Source organism: Rhopilema esculentum, unplaced genomic scaffold (genome assembly GCF_057945365.1).
Source record: "Rhopilema esculentum isolate cy_ngs unplaced genomic scaffold, ASM5794536v1 HiC_scaffold_37, whole genome shotgun sequence".
Taxonomy (NCBI): domain Eukaryota; kingdom Metazoa; phylum Cnidaria; class Scyphozoa; order Rhizostomeae; family Rhizostomatidae; genus Rhopilema; species Rhopilema esculentum.
Window position 1 is genome coordinate 1,261,532 of NW_028300848.1, and position 17,357 is coordinate 1,278,888.

The following is a 17,357-nucleotide window of genomic DNA, read 5'->3' on the forward strand; positions in this document are numbered from 1 at the left end:
CAGGTAAAATCTCAATAAACTAACAACAAATGTTGCCAAGTTTGTACGAGAAATAATCAGACAAGGCAAAAAATTGGAAATTCTCCTGTGAACTGAATCAAAACTCCATTTCTAGGCATAGATTTTTACTCATTACTTTTGATTGTACACTATTAATTGTCGCATTTTTTATGTTCAAAATACAGTCACACCAAAATGAAAAAAATAGAATGATATCTATAAACCTACATTTTCAGTAGAGATTCTTCCGAGTTTCTTGTGAGTTAATAACAATCTTAAAAAGTACGTCTATTGGGATGAAGATAGATTTTCAAAAATTAATAAGGACGGGCCATTCTCAAAGAAAACTTGTGAAACCCGAACCTCTTTTTATCTAAAAATAGTCCCCTGCCCGTTTTAACTACCTTCCCCGACTATTTTAGTTCTCAGAGCATGAATCCAATCTTTTCTTCACGCGAATACTTAGTAAAAAGTCTCGAAATTCTCTCCCCGGGGCTGACATGACGTCAGCATTTGTCGGCCCCTTTGAAAAAAAATGATGGTAGAGATTTTATTTTGACCCGGAGTCAAAATAAAATCTTCAACGATGGATCATTATCGCCAATTAAGCGGATTAAAAACGACAGATAGCATCAAACTTTTTTCAGCAATTTAGCCTTTTACACGATCGTTGTCATTCATCGCGGTCCAATATCGAAAAAAAGTTTAAGGAAAAACGATGGTGTAAACCCGCCTTAATACAGTTGCGGAAATTATCAATACCTGAACTTGTCTTTCAACGATTGTTTCCAAATTGAAATATCAAACTTGTGAACAACGTCAAATGCCTAAGAGTTCTAGTGGATCAAGAACTCAAATGGAAAAGACCCCAAAAAGACCTAAAGAGGTATTAGCATTCTAAGGTTTACAGAACAATCTCTACACTACCTTTCTTTCCTAGAAAAAGAACTGTATAGAATCACGGCAGAGCCCTATTCAGTTACTGCCGCAGGGAAAGCATAATGGGGAATTGGGTGGGTAGCAACCTCACCTGCAAATTCCTAAGAGGGACAAAGGGACCAAATGTGCCCTTGATATCAGCCCTTTCTAATCACTAAAGAAATTCATATAAAAGCCTTGTTGATGACAAAATTTCTCAAAACCTGTACAACCATCTCTTATAAGAGCAGTTAACTCATTTACAAGATACCTATACGAAACCAAAATGAAAATACAATTACAACAGAATCAATAGAAGCTGGGAATTTTTCAGATTCCTTTTTATTGAAGCCTGCCCCCTTGCCCCTTGGCCGTTCTGGGGTCCATGTACTGCTGCCTGATTTTTGGGGGTTTTCGTTAGACTGTAACTTTTCTGCTATATAATTTTTTCACTGTTGTAATATCTACTAGATTTGGTTAACTAGTTCTTAATTGAAAATAAAATGAAAATGAATTGAAAAACACCATTGTCAGTTGAAAAATCTTTTCATCATTTTCAAGGACTCAGAGTGATTAATTTGCAATAATCTTTAGTTGAGGACATTCTCCTGAATCAAAAAGGTTATTGGAATAATGATTTCCGGCAAAAAAAAAACCGGATTTGATAATGCAAAATTCAACTGCTTCCCTATTTGACCCCGAAACTGCGAAGGAGATCTCTATGTAAACAAGGGCCTAAATTTATGTGATGCATTGACTTGATATGAATTTATCAAATAATATACATGTATTTCTAACATGCTAAATGGTGTTCACAATAGATTGGATGATTTTACGCCCTAAAACAAGATCAGTTCCCTGTTTCGTGTTTTTTCCTTGCTGTTTTTGAAGATTTCCTATTTGACCCCAAACAGCGTTTTCCCTATTTGAGAAATCTTGTAACCTTGGTGCAGGATGTTTGAAATTTGGATTGATATGAAGAGAGTGTGTATTTTTCTTGGCGATTACTACCTTTTGCTATTTATTTTGAATTAAAACGATGCTTTTTTAACGAGTTTTGTCTATTTGCTGTCGTAGCTACGGAGGAGCCAAGCCTCAAGCTAACGTAGAAGCAAAACATTGCAATTTATACTGCTAAAAATTACTGTAGTTGAATTAAAAAAGCATCTAAAAGGTAGTTTGAAGCATGCTGAATCCGATTTTGAGGTTTGTTTTGAGATATCAGTCCAATATATGGAGTTATTAACGAATTCCCTATATGACCCAGAATTCCCTATTCGACCCCGTTGCCTATTTGACCTCGAGCGCTACCAACATGATTGCGAATGTGGCCTACTTTTCTCAAAGGAACACCACTGTGTCGTAAATAAAATCTTGTTTGAAAGATACTTTGTTTTGCAGTCAAAACTACTGAATAAAAATCCTAAACAATGTTAAAATTCTAATGATCTGACGTTCAAATAGGCCCACTAAACTTGAATAGGTACTGGAAGTTTGCCATTGAGTTCTAAAGTGTGACGTCATCGAAAACCTATTTTAAGAATTTTTGAAATTTAACCACATAAAATTAAAGATTACCATGAAATACTTTCAAATATGCAAAATTGGCCAAATATGTCTAAAATCTGCTGAGATATGGCCAATAAAAGATTTGAAGTTTTCTAACGAATCACTGTTATTTTGGCTCTGTTCACACAGTTATGAACAGAGACCAAAATACAGCGGTTTGATGGGAAAAGAGCCATATCCCTGAAAATTCGTAACACAATTGACTCATTTTTCGTATTTAGAGGTATTTCATGATGCTCTTTTAGGTTATAGGATTCAAATTCAAAAATTTTAAAATTAGATTCTTGTGACGTCATCGCTTTCGAACTTTATTGTGGCGGAATCGCGGAAACTTATCGGCCAACGGGCGTTGACCTGACTAAACCAATATCCGCAACATAACCGCCATCTGGAAATCGACCACTTTCGCGGTAAAATTTTGGTGCAAATCACGCTTTCTTATTCCTTTCAATAAATTTAATGCAAATCCTTCGGGTCATTAACAGGAGACCATCCCTGTTCTGCTAACCGCCATTTTCAAATTAGTGCGGCGTGCATGGTTAACAGGCTTCTCAGTACGTTAATATCAATAGCAAAATGAAGCATACTTTGCCAATCAAAATAGATAAACTCATGTCGAATGGAAGGTGTAATTTACTTTCTGCTTAGTAATCTCTTTAAAAACCTCAAGACATGTATGTACATACCAACTGAGAGTTTCCCATGAAGTGCGGCAAGTGTGCAGAACAATATAATTTCCAAAACCGATCGACCCATTTTCGTTGTTAGCACGATACTCTTCTGTGATTTCCAAACAGAATGACATTCAATCTTTAAACGATTAACTAAGATGTCTGATTTTCACGATGTGTGCTACTGACAAAAAACCCCTAGAATAACACGGTCAAACCTTCCTCGATCGAAGATACCGCCCACTTGCCTTTATTCTTTTTACCGAACAATTGTTAGCGCCCAGTCCACAAACAGCCATGAAAACAAATGGTGTCTCATGCTATTAATAAGTCATTCTTTTGAAGGTTTGGAATCCTAGAATATGTCAGAAATCTGTTACACTCTTTCTCTGTTAGAACGATTTTTATAAGAACACGAGCATCAAAATTGCTCAAAAGTTAAAGAAAAATTCAGTAAGAGCTGAGCTACTGTAAAATGCAATTTTGAACAATGTTTTATATCAAATTCGAGGACTTTGAATTTCGGTGAATATTCAAATTTATCAGCAAATTAAGGTCTGAACACCTCCCTAGAGCGTAAAAGCTAGCAATCACACTGCTTACATCCTATTAATTTAAGAACAAATCAGAACATTCCAGGCTAAGATTTTCGAAAAAATTAAGAACAGTCAGCCTGAACCTAAATTTACTGGTTCTTACACAAAAGAGTGTAGTGAAAATGAAATAAATTTCTCTCTATATCCGCCCGTACTCTTTGTACGAGTTTTGGATACGGTTAAAACTGATCGCAAACTTTTTAGAGGGGTGTAATCTAATTATGTTCAGTTCAGTTTCATATCAAAAATTCATCTGCATGCAAAAATGCAAAGCAGACTAACCTTCTACAGGTGTTTTTAGAAATGTGCCAAAAGCCCTGTTCAGGGCCGGCAAAGCTTATATGAAAGGGTAAGGGCCAAAAATTTAGGTTACGAAATTTGTGAAAGGGTTTAGTAAATGGCGCTACCTTAGTCCTTAGTTGGCGGGAAGGCAAAGTTTAGAAAAATAGGACTCTGGGGATGGCCAGAAACTGCATCTAAAATAGATTTTGGCTGAAGGAAAAGAAGAGACAATGTTGCTTCGATTCAAGAGAAAGGATTTTTCGTAAATCAGCATTGAAATGATACATAAATCTACTCTGTTTTTTATCTGATTTGAAAAGCTGAATTTTAAAAGTACCATTCGCACACCAGTTACCTGAAAGGCGTGACACCAAAATCCAGTTATCAGTAACAACTCCCTCAATCCTTGCCCTTGAAATTTGCTCCAGCTGCCGATTCTTCACTTCTTATATTCTCAAAAATTTTCAAGCAGTTTCTTTTCCTTCGACAGCTGATTTTTCATTTTTTGTAACCATTTGAGAGTTTGTCTGTTAGTAGACCTTATGAGTCAGGTTTTGGCCCCAGAAAAAACCGAACTACTTTTTTTAGCATAAAGTTTATTCTGGATCAAGTTATTCGATCAATTGCCAAATATATGCATTGTACAACTTGGAAAACTGCCTATTCCTTCGATCAAATTCCCATATCCAATGCTCTTTATGTCTTCTCCTGTAAAAACCTACTAGCCAAGCTTAGGTAAAGACATATTTTTAAGAGAATACTAAGCACGCAAACGTATAAGATGGTTGACTACATTTTTGCAGATTTTCTTTAAAACAAATTATTTTGCTCTAAAGCGAAGGGAAGGTCTCGCAGCCACCGGTCTTGCCGGCCCTGCTGTCAAATAAGATATGTTGTTTAGCAACTTGAATCCATAGGGCTCTGCAGAAGGAGGCAAGCATACCTGAAAGGGATATGGGGGCAGGACACCCTCTGCATACATATAATTCAACCAAGATTTTCGTATTTCAGGTAAATTTGGTATCAAACGCCCGCTTGAGAAAGGATATTGTGACGCCCCTGATAAGCGCAAGGCATTTTGTAATCACTCATAAACATTAGAAAGCTGAATCAGGGGCCGTACAAATGGGGAGCCGCAAAAAATTGAGTCCCTTATTTATAATATGCCTTTTTATGTTTATCGAGACGATAAATGTCCCTTGAAATATGGCGTCCATCTCAATTAGCATTTCTTCATTCACGTCTTCTTGAAATATCTAAATCCTCTTGAAACAGATGACATAATAAAAGTTCGTTGGATTATGTAAGGCTTTCATTGGATGTTGATGAGGTATCCAAAAGACAATGGGCGTGCCTTTGTATATGAGTCAGGATGGTAAACAACGGTACTGAAAACGAAAACATCTTGTTCTGAGAGTGTCCGTTTCCAAGTGAACGCGATGTAGCCTGGTGCCGGGTGACAGTGCGCGAACAAGAAGGCATCCCGTCGCAGTCACAAGCTCTCATGAACGATGTGGTGCGGTGGGAACCAGTGGTGGGAAACTAGCTACAGATGGTGCGCACGTTCGCAACAACCTTTCCCGGGGCTGGTCGCGACTAACAAATGGCTTTGTTATGATAATAAAATTAATCGAAATTTTTATTGTATATGTTAATTAGATTTATTTCATTCTCACACAACAAAGGTAATTTCTCATAACATCGTATTGTTCTCTGTCGATTTGCGATTTCCTAACAGTGATTTCACAAAGCGGTCCTATATTCTACCTCAACAAATGCACAGGCTGTAGCCCTGTTTACACTACAGAAACCTGGGTTCGCCCCAGGTTAAAACTAACCCAGGTTAGATTTGTGTAGTGTAAACACAAACTAACCCAGGTTAGCCCCAGGTTAAGGCCTGTTTATATGAGCCGGGCCAGCCCGCCTGACCGAGCTGGCTCGCCTAGACGAGATGAATTTTAATTGCGTTTATATGAGGCAGAGTTCATCTCGGCAAAGCGGGATGGCCTCGTATTGATTCAACTGATAGACTCGAGTTGATATCAATTTTTGGCGCGCTTGTTTTGTTTTTGATTGAAGAAGTTTTCAAGCACTATTCAAGCACCACACAAAATGTCGAGAAACAAAACGATTATTGCTCTTTGGATTTTAAAGTTAACTGGATTACTTTTGATGATTTCCCAGTTACATGGCTTGATGCTATTGTGTATTGCCTTGCAACGACACATACAAGAGTTGATGATTGCAGTGGAGCAACGAAAAAGAAAGTTTTGCCGAATCTCCTTTACCTTCTCCACAACTCGTTGATGTCCTCGTTGGAGATAACTGTTTAACAGTTTTTTCTCTTCAAGAAATGATCTCTTTCATCCTTTGATAATTCCTCTAAAGGCAGATCTGACGGCAAGAATTTCCACTGGTCCAAAAAATTCTGCTTGTTCCTGGTAAACCTTTACCATTTCCTTTCTCACATTTTTATACTGCATTGGCCTATCACCATCGAAGTCTAGGCCTTTGAACTTCATTTTAACTTTGTACTCTCTCAAACATTCTATAAGGTTTCGGACCATTTCCGTTGTCCAGCGAAATTATTTTTTTTTCTCTGGAAGTCCACTTGGCATTGATTCTTCACCTTCGATATAAGCGAACGCTGACATGATGAACAGATGAAACAGTGAAACGGAGATCGATGCGAATTGCGAAAAGAAAATTTGATAAACAAAGAAAATTTTGACCCAACACAACACAGTCACCCCGCGCTTGTGCAGAACATGCATTTTCATCTCGGTCAACCGGGCCAGCCCGCCTGGCACTGTTTATATGAGCTCGCATTACCGGGATCCCGCCTGCCCAACTCACAGATCCCGGCTGACCGAGCTGGCCCGCTGCTCATATAAACGCAACTTGATTGAACAAAGGATGTTATTGTTTACTCAGATCTCGCCTAGGTGAGCAAGCTCGGTCAGGCGGGCTGGCCCGCCTCATATAAACAGGCCCTTAGTCAACCCATCTCAAAAGGTGGGTTCGCCCTAGGTCGAGCCTGGGTTAGTTTAGATAAAGTGTAGTGTAAATGCAAACCTGGGGCGAACCTGGGTTAGTTCCTTCAGGACGCATGCGTAGTGGCAGAAATGTTGCCGAGTGCAAACAAAGCAAAGCGAGAATGCACAGCTTTCTCATTGTTCACATGAAAAGCTAACCTCGCAGCAGTATCGATAAACAAAACGACCGTAATGGCTGGGGCGATGACATGAAAAATCACATGTTTCTAAAAACCCCCGCAAAGTCGCTTGCTTTAGCTCGATATCAAACTAGCCCAGGTTCGCCCTTGATGCCTCTTATACTACAAATTCGACAGTTTCCAGTGTAAACGCATCAGGGTTCGACCCGGGTTACTTTTAGCCTAGAGCGAAGCCAGGTTAATTTGTGTACTATGAACAGGGCTTATGTATTTATTACTGGGGACACGGCTTCTGGTAGCCAGACCCCTGTCTGGAGCACAGGCTAGGCTTCTGCTCCCAGGCGGCACTCCGTCGACCTGCTTATTTGCAGTCTTCTCTTTTTGGAAAACTATTTTCAATAAATTTTGGCTCTTATATTTTCATCGATAATGAAAAACCATATTTTGGGCACTCTGTGAGAATGCTCGGGGTAATTTGGTCTCATCTTACGATTTAAACGATTCTTAAAATTAAATAAATATCTGGTGTGACAGACAAACTAGGATCATGCATGCACCAATTGTTTTACGAAGCAAATAATTCCAGAGCTGCAATAAAGGGCGACAGAAGCCTTGGCCCCACTTTTGTCAGCCTTGCTCCCTCTCAACTTTCAAACTCGTGGCGTAGAACCTGACAGTCAATCTGACACACAGCAAAAAGGCTTAAAAAACAAGGATTTCCTTGATAAGTCCTTCAGGCTGACATTGTGAGTGGCGTGGATATGCTTCCAATGGCCAGAACTACTCGCTTGATTTTGACAATACCTTTCGTAAAACCACTTAAAAGGGGGTTTTGAAGTAACCCTTCATGCACCCTTAGCAGAACCTTGAAATAACATTTACGTAATACAAAAAACATATTAACAGACACTGATGCAATCACAGCACAAGATGCAATTGTCACGTGCTATTGTCCGGAAGGGAAAATTTTCAAAATTTTCTGCAACAAATCAATGCATGCCTGAGGAAATAAACATGATTTCATATTTGCAAAGATTATGTTGAGATAAATAGCGCTGATATGGTAGCGGACAACTCCAAGAAGAATATATCACAAATTACATACTGTACATTCTGCACCACATGCCAACCTGCACCACAAGCCAAAACTTCCTCGAGTGAGTTCCTTTACAAGTTTTCTAAAAATGAAGTATTGATGTGCATTGTGAGCAAAAGCAGAATAGGTACAAAAAGCACTACAGTACTAATAATTAGACTAGCTCCAGGCGCGGATCTAGGCCGGTTGCACAGGTTTCAAAAAACCGGTCATGTTTCTCTGGACATGCCAACCTGCACCACAAGCCAAAACTTCCTCGAGTGAGTTCCTTTACAAATTTTCTAAAAATGAAGTATTGATGTGCATTGTGAGCAAAAGCAGAATAGGTACAAAAAGCACTACAGTACTAATAATTAGACTAGCTCCAGGCGCGGATCTAGGCCGGTTGCACCGGTCATGCAAGTCCTAAGAGCTATGTTTCTCTTTAAATCTTGAATTTTTGATCTAAATTTCAATTGCAACAATTGCTGCATTTCTCCCTGACTGACTACATTTTTTTCTGTTTATATACTGAATTGAACCTTCACAAGAGTTTGACAGAGTTCCCAGCTTTCTACTTCATCTTTTATCTCAAAGTATCCAAGGAATTCAAAATCGAGCAAATCAGCAGCCATTCGATGTGACAACTTGAAGTATGCTTTCTATGCGCCAATATTGAAACCGGTGGCTATTGTTTTCTGAAAACCTGTGAAAACCGGCGCCCATATATTTCCCTTATGCGAGAAAAACTGGTGACTAAAAAGCATACTCGACATCGATATCCATAGCTCGAAAGGATGGACGCTTTCAAGCAAAATGATACAAAATGGAATACGGATGCAAATAAGAATCTGAGGTTTTTATATTAAGGGGAGTTGACGTGTTTTCTCGGAAAAATTCATGAAAATTAGAATCGAAGTTGCAAGAAGAGGATCAAAGGCCATGCTGAATGGCGTAAAATTCTGGCATGATCCAAAAATTTGGCTAGATCCGCGCCTGAGCTGAAAAGAGTTTATCGGCCAACATTTTCGCTTGCCACGATAGTAACTGGCAAATCATTCACCGAGCTAGTAGCCTATGTGCAGACTCAACGGATCGGTTTACTATTCGACAGTTCTTTGTGAGAGACTTGAGTCTGCACGCAGGCTACGTGTGTTATGCTACCAACAGTTTTAGCTTCTGAATTTCCGATCAAAATGATGGTCAAACTACTGAGTCTTCCATGGGATATTAGTCCACAGTCTTTCAAAGAAACAAGGGTAGACACAGACATCAAGTGTAAACATTTGTGGTCATCTTTTCAGGCATAGAAAAATCTTTATCTCTTGTTTTCTTTATTTTTTTTCTTTATTGAAAAATCTTTATTTTAGTGTATTATTTCATTACAGAAAAAAAGAAGCGTTTGAGTTGACTGTGGAAAATATCATTGTTTGCGTCTACAGTTTCCTGCAACACGGGCGTTGCGGTACCCTGGGTACCAGACTCACTATTTTATATAGATAGCAATTTTATATAGATAAGATAGCAATTTTCTTGCTATGGTGCAAGCAGGGGCGGATATAAGCAACAATGATCGGGGGTGTTAGGCACTAATTTTGGTGCCACACCCTTAAAATCGCTGGAAATGATGGAAACGCCCATTTTTGAAATTTGGTTTTTAACTGTGGCGTAGCCAGGTTTGGAAGATTGGTAGGCCCAAGAGGACAATATTTTTGCTGATCACACTCCTAAGAATTTGGGAACACATCCATTTTGTCAATATGTTTGAAAAAACCATGGCATTTTCACGTGGTAATTTCCCTTTATTCAACGTCATAGGTGGCTGACCATATTCTACAACTGTCTATTTCCTTCACAATTCCACTAAGGTTTATATCCTGAATTGTGTAAGGCCAGGAATCTCTACGTGTAAAAAGTGATTTTCCAAAGTTGTATTCAAATATCTAAAAAAATTAACAGTATTCAAAAGCTTTAAACCAAGTTCTTTTTTCCTTGGATCAAAGTCTACGACAAGCATTTCAGAATCCAGTTTTTTAGGATTGGACTACTTTTAGCATTTTAGTTTCTATTATATCAGGAGCGTCTCAAAAACGTGAAGACTTTTCTATACAAATCACAAAACGAGGGGACAGTGTTGAACATTCTGTAGAGAGATAGAGGAGGGTCTTCTGCGAGCAAAGCGATCAGAAAATTGTTGCGACGACGCCCTTGAAATTAGCTTAAAATACATTTGGAAATATCCCCCCGCTACGCTACTGATAAGATGATAAATACTGATAAAATTAGATAAAGTAAAGTCTTGGCGTTACTTTGTTACTTGTTACTATTGACTACCAGCAAATGATTTTTACTGAATGAAACAAAATTTACTGAAGGACACAGAACTATTGGGGGGTGGGGTTACGCACCCACTACACCCCCGCTTAATCCGTCCCTGGGTGCAAGCGAAGCATCTGGGTAAAATAGCATGCATAGTCAGTTTGACACAACAAAAGATCTTCTCTTTGGAGAGCTTCTTGGTGAACTTTTGCTAAGCTGGAGATCTTTGAAAGGATATATCTATCATATGCAAGCCGCTCGTTGATTTCTTGAAGCCTCCAAGCTCAAATGCAGCCAGACCCCGGTATATCTCTTTGTTTTTTGTGAATCCTCTACTTTGCACTATTAAAGTCACACTAAATGTTGCATAAAAAGATGTTACTGTAAACAGAGCGTGACTGCAAACCGGACTAAACTGGACAATTGTTTATGTTTGGAATAAAATGCTATGCGACTGTATCCAGCAGAGTAACTTTGAGCCGAGTGAATAAAAGAGGAATCTCTTTCAACCTCTTAAACAGCCACATCAACTGTCGTTTTGCATTTATTTTAAAAGGTGTGTTGTATATATCAACACAACACTCCCACAACCTCGGTTTTCTCTTGCACATGGTTTAAAGTTTGAAAGAACAGGCCCATCGGAACCGGGGGGCTGGGGGGGGGCTGGAGCCCCCCAATAATTGTCAAACTGTAGTATGTTTCCTTTATAACAGTGTACTGAATGAGAAGGAAACAATGGGCAGCCCCCCAATAGGAAGTTCGTTCCGACGGCACTGAAGAATGTCCTTTGCTTTTGGTCATCACCAGCTTTTTCAAAGACTTATGCAGTGCCTTCTTTCTTTCCTCGGACTCGGATCAGTGTTTTTTTTCTTTTTTTTTCTATTCGGTAAGAAAACTTACCATAACAATTTACCTAAAACAGTACGTACGAACTACTAAACTATATTACAAGGACGGAACCCAGGAGGGGCAATTTATCATGACTGCCCCCTGGGATATGACATGTATCTAAATATGACTAATAATAAAACTATAACACTGCATATGCATATACTAGATTATAATAATACATTCACAGTAAAATACAACATATACATATACGGTAAATACAATGGAGGTTTGACATTGGACGCCACTGGAAAATATCTTGTAATGGTCGAGGTTTATACCTAATATAGAATTGGTTGAGAAGATTGGTATGGAGTCAAGCTGGATAGTCATTAACATTATTAACAGATCAGTGTTAGCATGAAACTGAAGATCAGGCACGCCAGAGGGGGTGGGCTATAGCCCCTCCCCTGTTTTGCTGCAGTATGATATTCAGGTTGTTGCATAAAAGATAATGGTGGAAAAACTACCATGAAAGTTTACTATCCCCAACCCCAAACTCTGCTCAGGCGTCCCTATCCATCCTGTTGCAAAATGTGAGATATGAATGGGTCCTATGTTTCAAAATCCTTTTCTTTAATATTGTTTCCTAAAATGTCGTTTCGCATGATCTTCAAGACTGGGAGGCTGAGGGTCATCACGTGTTAAATTTACCGACGATGACATACATAAGGAAGATTACAGATTGTGTGGACCAACTGAAGATTTACCGACAAAAACATGAAGAATTGGGGCTGTAACATCCCCCTTCACTTTCCTGCTAGCTACGTCCCTGTTAATTTCCTATTTCTGTCGTTTCTCTGGCATATAGGCACGCAAATGAGTTGACCACAAAATGTTGAAAAGTAAATTTTTCAAATATGGTATCAAAGAAAAAGTAAGAGAATGGTTTTAAGTCAAACTTAGCTAAGTGAGGTGGATGTAAGCAGTTTTGGTTTCTGTAAACGGTCAAAAGTCAATGACTGCGGAAGTTTTGTGCGGCGTTCACAAGGGATCATGCTTAGGTCCAGTGGCGGCGCCATCTACTGCAGAGTGGGAAGATAATGGGCGTTGCCAGCAAGGTCACACCCTTTTTGCCTCGTTTCAGTGCTTTGATCTACCCCTACCTTGCAATGTCACACTTTTTAATCAATTTCTAGAAGAAATATGTGGACCATGTTTTGAAAAAAGTGGGGGAAGAGGTAATTGCCACTGCTAAGATCCCCCCCCCCCTGGGCTTCTCCAAAGCAAATATTTATGCAAATGTTACACATACTTCACATCTAATAACATAAAGGATGGTATACATACAACAGCCGCATCTAAAAACACATCTATAAAGGCATTTGATCAGCGTTGATAATCAATTCAAGCCCCCAAGAACGTTGTAAAGGGATATCGTTGTAAAATAACAATAATTACTACTTTCATCGTAGTGACGTTTCATTCGATTTTCTTGTATTTTATCTGTCTAAAATACAGTTGTCTCTGAATTTTCGTTTTAATATCGGAATTTTCCGTTGTATTCTTGTTCCTTTTTGTATCATTGTCGATGAGGGACAATGAATAGTTTTCCTCGAGACGATTTCAGTTACTGACCGTGAAAAGGTGTTCATTTGATGGTGGTCCAGAAAAATTAGATGTGACAGCCATATTATTTCGAAGAAGCAAAGCTTATCTGCATGATTATAGATTTATGGATAAACGCTAAAATTCCTCCTTATTGATTCCTCGTTCAAATTCTGCGGGGCCCATGTGACACCTACACATTTTTATAATAAAGCCCCGGTCAAATGATACAACATTTCACCCTACATTACGCCCAACATGATGATGGTAAAATTTCACGAGAGCAAAAGTTTTTGCAGCCTGCGAGCAGACGCGACTGGTTTTTCCAGCGATGAATTTTGTTGAACGGAAAATTTAGGGTTTCTCTCCCAGTAGAGAGAAATACTGAATTTTCCGATCAACTAAATGCATCTCTGGTAAAACCAGTCGAGTCTGCGCACAGGCTAAAGTTTTTGAAGATTGGGGCAAAAATTTAAAGAAGCTAAGAGGACCATAGTTTTGTGTTCTCTAATCGTTCCATCCCCTTATTGTTGTGGATAGAGTGGCACCAACACAACTTCCAAAAAGATTTTCCAGGTTCAGTTGACTGCTAAGAATATGCCTCTTGATTTTCCGCGAAATTTCTCGACAAATTTTATTTAATTGCATTATTATTATTTCATAGTCAAAATATGTTAACATAGTGGAAAAGAATTATTGTTTTCAGAGCATTGTCGTAAGCAAACCTTTCGTTATGCAACTATGCACAAAATATTCTAAGCAAGCTTATAAGCATTTCATATAACATTAAGCTAGCCCCGGTACAAAGCATGGTTGTGCGGTCCCGATGCATTGTACCGGAGCGAGCTTATCAGCCCATCATTCACAGAGAAAGTATATTCCGAAAAAATTACCTTTAATTAGAATTCGTCTCTTTACTCTTCTAAAAATGTGTTTTTCCGCTTTCGCAATCGGTTTTTAATCCAGCACCTGTTTCTCATTAACAGTTCAATATATTCAGGGTCCTTCACTTTGCCAAAGCCTTTGTCTGATACTCGCAGAATCTTCTAAATGTAAAAGTGGATTCTGCGTGTATGTAAAGTATGTAAGTATGTAAATTAATCTAAAGTAATAAAGTTTCACCAAACAGAAATTGCTGTTTTTTGGAAAAAAATTTATTAACTAATCTGTGGTCCCGATAGACCATTCTACAGAAGAGAAAACGCTGAAAAAAGTTTTTTAATTTCTCCCCATAAAGCCAATTGACTTCAAATTCCTTTTTTATACTATTCGTGATTTTTCCTTGATCTCTAAAGGATAAAAATTTTTCACTCTTTCTTGTATCTGCTTTTGTGCATACTTCAAAAAATCAGAAAAAAGCAGTAGTTAAAGTAATATCTTACGTAATGAAAAGTCCTGTGTAAGGGCTTTGAAGAGCTCTTACACAGGAGCAACAAAGTCTTTATATGTATATAAAAGTTACAAAAACCTAAGTTAGAGGTATACAGTTGTATTACCTGTCTGAGAACCGTAATATATTCTGGGCTCTATGGATAAACTAAGAACAACAAAGAAAACTATCGAAAAACTGGGAAAATTCAGAGCATTGCAAACCTTTTTATACCCTAACCTTGGAAATTTATAGCAACTGTAGAAAACTTTCTGCACTGGTCCGAATCGAAATCTCCTTTAAAAAGCTTAAAGCTTTCTATGATTTTTCTATTTTCATACAGCAAATTATAGATTTTGTCAGTGCACGAATTAACTAAAAATTAATCAACCCCAGTTTCACGGACCAAGACGTTGTGGAAATTTCGTAGTGTTCTTTGAAGGCTGCAATATTTTAAAAGAACTTTTTGTCCGTTAACTGAGCAGATTATAAGCATTGGAAATGTGCTTCGGAAAATTATAATAAATGCAATAGGCATTCTTCTTTAGATACAAACTTCCAATTTCATAAACAATTGTTTATATTTCCCTATATACCCAACCAGTCCTTTCCAACCCTATATATTGATTCGATCCGAAGACGTCTGTTACCATTCTAATGTAGGCCACAACCACAAGTTATTAGGTATTGAAAGGAAGGCTTATTAACAGTTAAACAACGAGGCTGTTGTTGGAAATCGAAGTCAAGCTCAAGATATTGCAAGAATTCCGAAGAGTCAAGTTATATTAGAGATAACCATGAAAGTCTAACTTATTCTTCTCTTTTCTTCAAAATAGAAATAAAAAGACACTAGCTGAAAACAATATAAAGTACCTTTCAAATATAATACTTCACAAAGATACGAGACACAAATTTCTTACAGCTTCTAGATTTGACGCCCAGCAGTGCTGATCACCACTGTCCTACGCTATGACATCAAGTTACGATTTAAACTCTATACAAATTCATAAAGATTGTCTATATTTATAATTGCAAATTCGTAGCAAAAGATATCTTTAGATAAGGTGGAACTAGCGAATCTGGATAGTATAATCCGCTAAATCTCGTGTCATAAATGCAAAGGAGTTGAGATTACATGTGCAATGAGCTTTATTAAGTTCAATTACTCGACCCTTGAAAATTGAGAGGCTTTTTAAGAAAGCATGTTGACTCCAAGCCACAATTAAAGTTACATTTACTCTAATTCATTGTTATGTTATGGTTGTAATTAGGTTAGAGGCCTAGATACCTTTAAAAAAAGGATATTGCATACAAGAAACACAGTTCTTATGTACCGCAAATCCTCGATTAGCCCTCTGAGGGCATATTCATTTTTGATATTTTTGGATGGGGGCTTATTCGAGGGGGGGGGGGGGGGGGGCAGCCTCAGATGGCAAAATTCATCAACTTGAGGAGTTCCAACTTGAGAATTCACAGAAGCAGTGGGGGCTTATTGACAATTTTTAGTTCTAGGATGGGGGCTTATTTGAGGGGGGCTTTTTGAGGGGGGCTTTTTGAGGATTTACGGTAATCCAACATTGGCGGTTCTGTTGTCCGGCGGGTAGAAACTCATGTTGGAGAATTTTATTTCAGGAGTAGGGGAGGGGGCTGTTTTGAGTGAACCTCCCGTAAAACATAAAAACGTGCCTAAAGATGCTTCTGATATTCGATCTGGACCAGCCAACTTTTAAGGGCTACTTTACAGTCAAAAATATGTTAAATCACAAAGTTTCGAAAATTCACAGAATTTTGAAAATTAGACCAATTGTGAAAAATAGGCTTAGTCCATTGCAAAATGACTGAAAGATGGCTTTCTCAGTCAATTCGCCATACATTACGTACAAAAAATTCGGTGCCAAATATCCCGGTGAATTTATTGTCGGTGGAGAAAATTTCTGGATAAATTTCGATGAAAATTTGAAAATTTTCGGTGGAAAGAAAGAAATTTGGTTAGTGAAGAAATAAACACATTTTGTAAATCACCTTCAACATAAATTATCTGGAACGCAATCGTAAAAATCACAAAAATCCAACATTCCATATCAGCCAGCCCAATAAACGGAACTGAAGAGAAGGCAAGAATTTTTTCGGCTGCTGCATCTCAAGTTGCGAATTGGACCTTCGAAATTCTATTCTGTTGAGGAAATAAGTATGAATTTAGGTCGAATTGGCACACCTATGACAGTCTGGCTCAGGTATTCTGCGGCTCGTATTTTTATCAATTGTATAAAGATACACACATGTACAAGGAATAAAACGTAGAAAAAAATTCAGCTTGTCCTAGGATGGGAGCAGAAAGGGCCTGTGTAAAAAATGTGGGTATTTAAGATTTGTAAAAAAAGTTGAAATTAGCAAACTTCAATTTTTAAATTGAGAATAGAGAGAAAAGTTTACAACTTTATCTTTCGCCTCTTTTATCAAGCAAATAGCATGATTTTAGCCTCAAACCAGGAACTGCAACTTAAAACCGTCCTTGCATACACACCACAGGTTTACCCCTCTGTCTTAATGACGTTGGATTTCAATAAAACGACTAAGGAGGTTAGGAATAGTGCTTTATTTATGCTACATGTATGATATTTGTCTGTACTAACAATATTGTTTCTGGGAGAAGGAAGAGAGGAAGGGTTAAGCTTGGGTTCTGTCCATTCGCAATTAATAACTGTAATTTATCAATTTGTTGCTGTGATTTATTAATGTTATTGTAATTTTTTGTTGCAATTAGGTTAGAGGCTATCTTGGCTTAGATAGTATATTAAAGAAATGTATTTAAGGTACCATCAAGTACGCATTGATAATCAGAATGAACTAGAAAGCATAAACAACGCGATGATGTCAGCTCTTTTTACAATATCGGATTGTGTCAGTTTGTTGAGAGGGACTATCAAAATGGGGAACATACTGGTTG

At 38.1% G+C, this 17,357-nt stretch overlaps 1 protein-coding gene across 13 annotated transcripts in view; it reads right to left on the bottom strand.

Annotated features, from left to right (window-relative positions):
- Nucleotides 1-17,357, bottom strand: part of LOC148957134 (uncharacterized) — a 58,923-nt gene that overhangs the window by 17,681 nt on the left and 23,885 nt on the right. For 5 of the 13 annotated variants that reach the window (XM_089115866.1, XM_089115864.1, XM_089115865.1 and 2 more), the window contains exon 2: nucleotides 8,317-8,389. The exons of 1 other annotated variant lie outside the window; for it this stretch is intronic. In XM_089115866.1, coding sequence (XP_088971992.1) covers nucleotides 8,317-8,389 — 73 coding nt within the window. Of the gene's footprint in view, nucleotides 1-3,173; nucleotides 8,293-8,316; nucleotides 8,390-8,558; nucleotides 8,589-13,934; nucleotides 14,083-15,208; nucleotides 16,584-17,357 lie in introns of those variants that run through there. 7 more of the 13 variants (XR_016145276.1, XR_016145275.1, XM_089115870.1 and 4 more) reach the window with 4 other exon arrangements.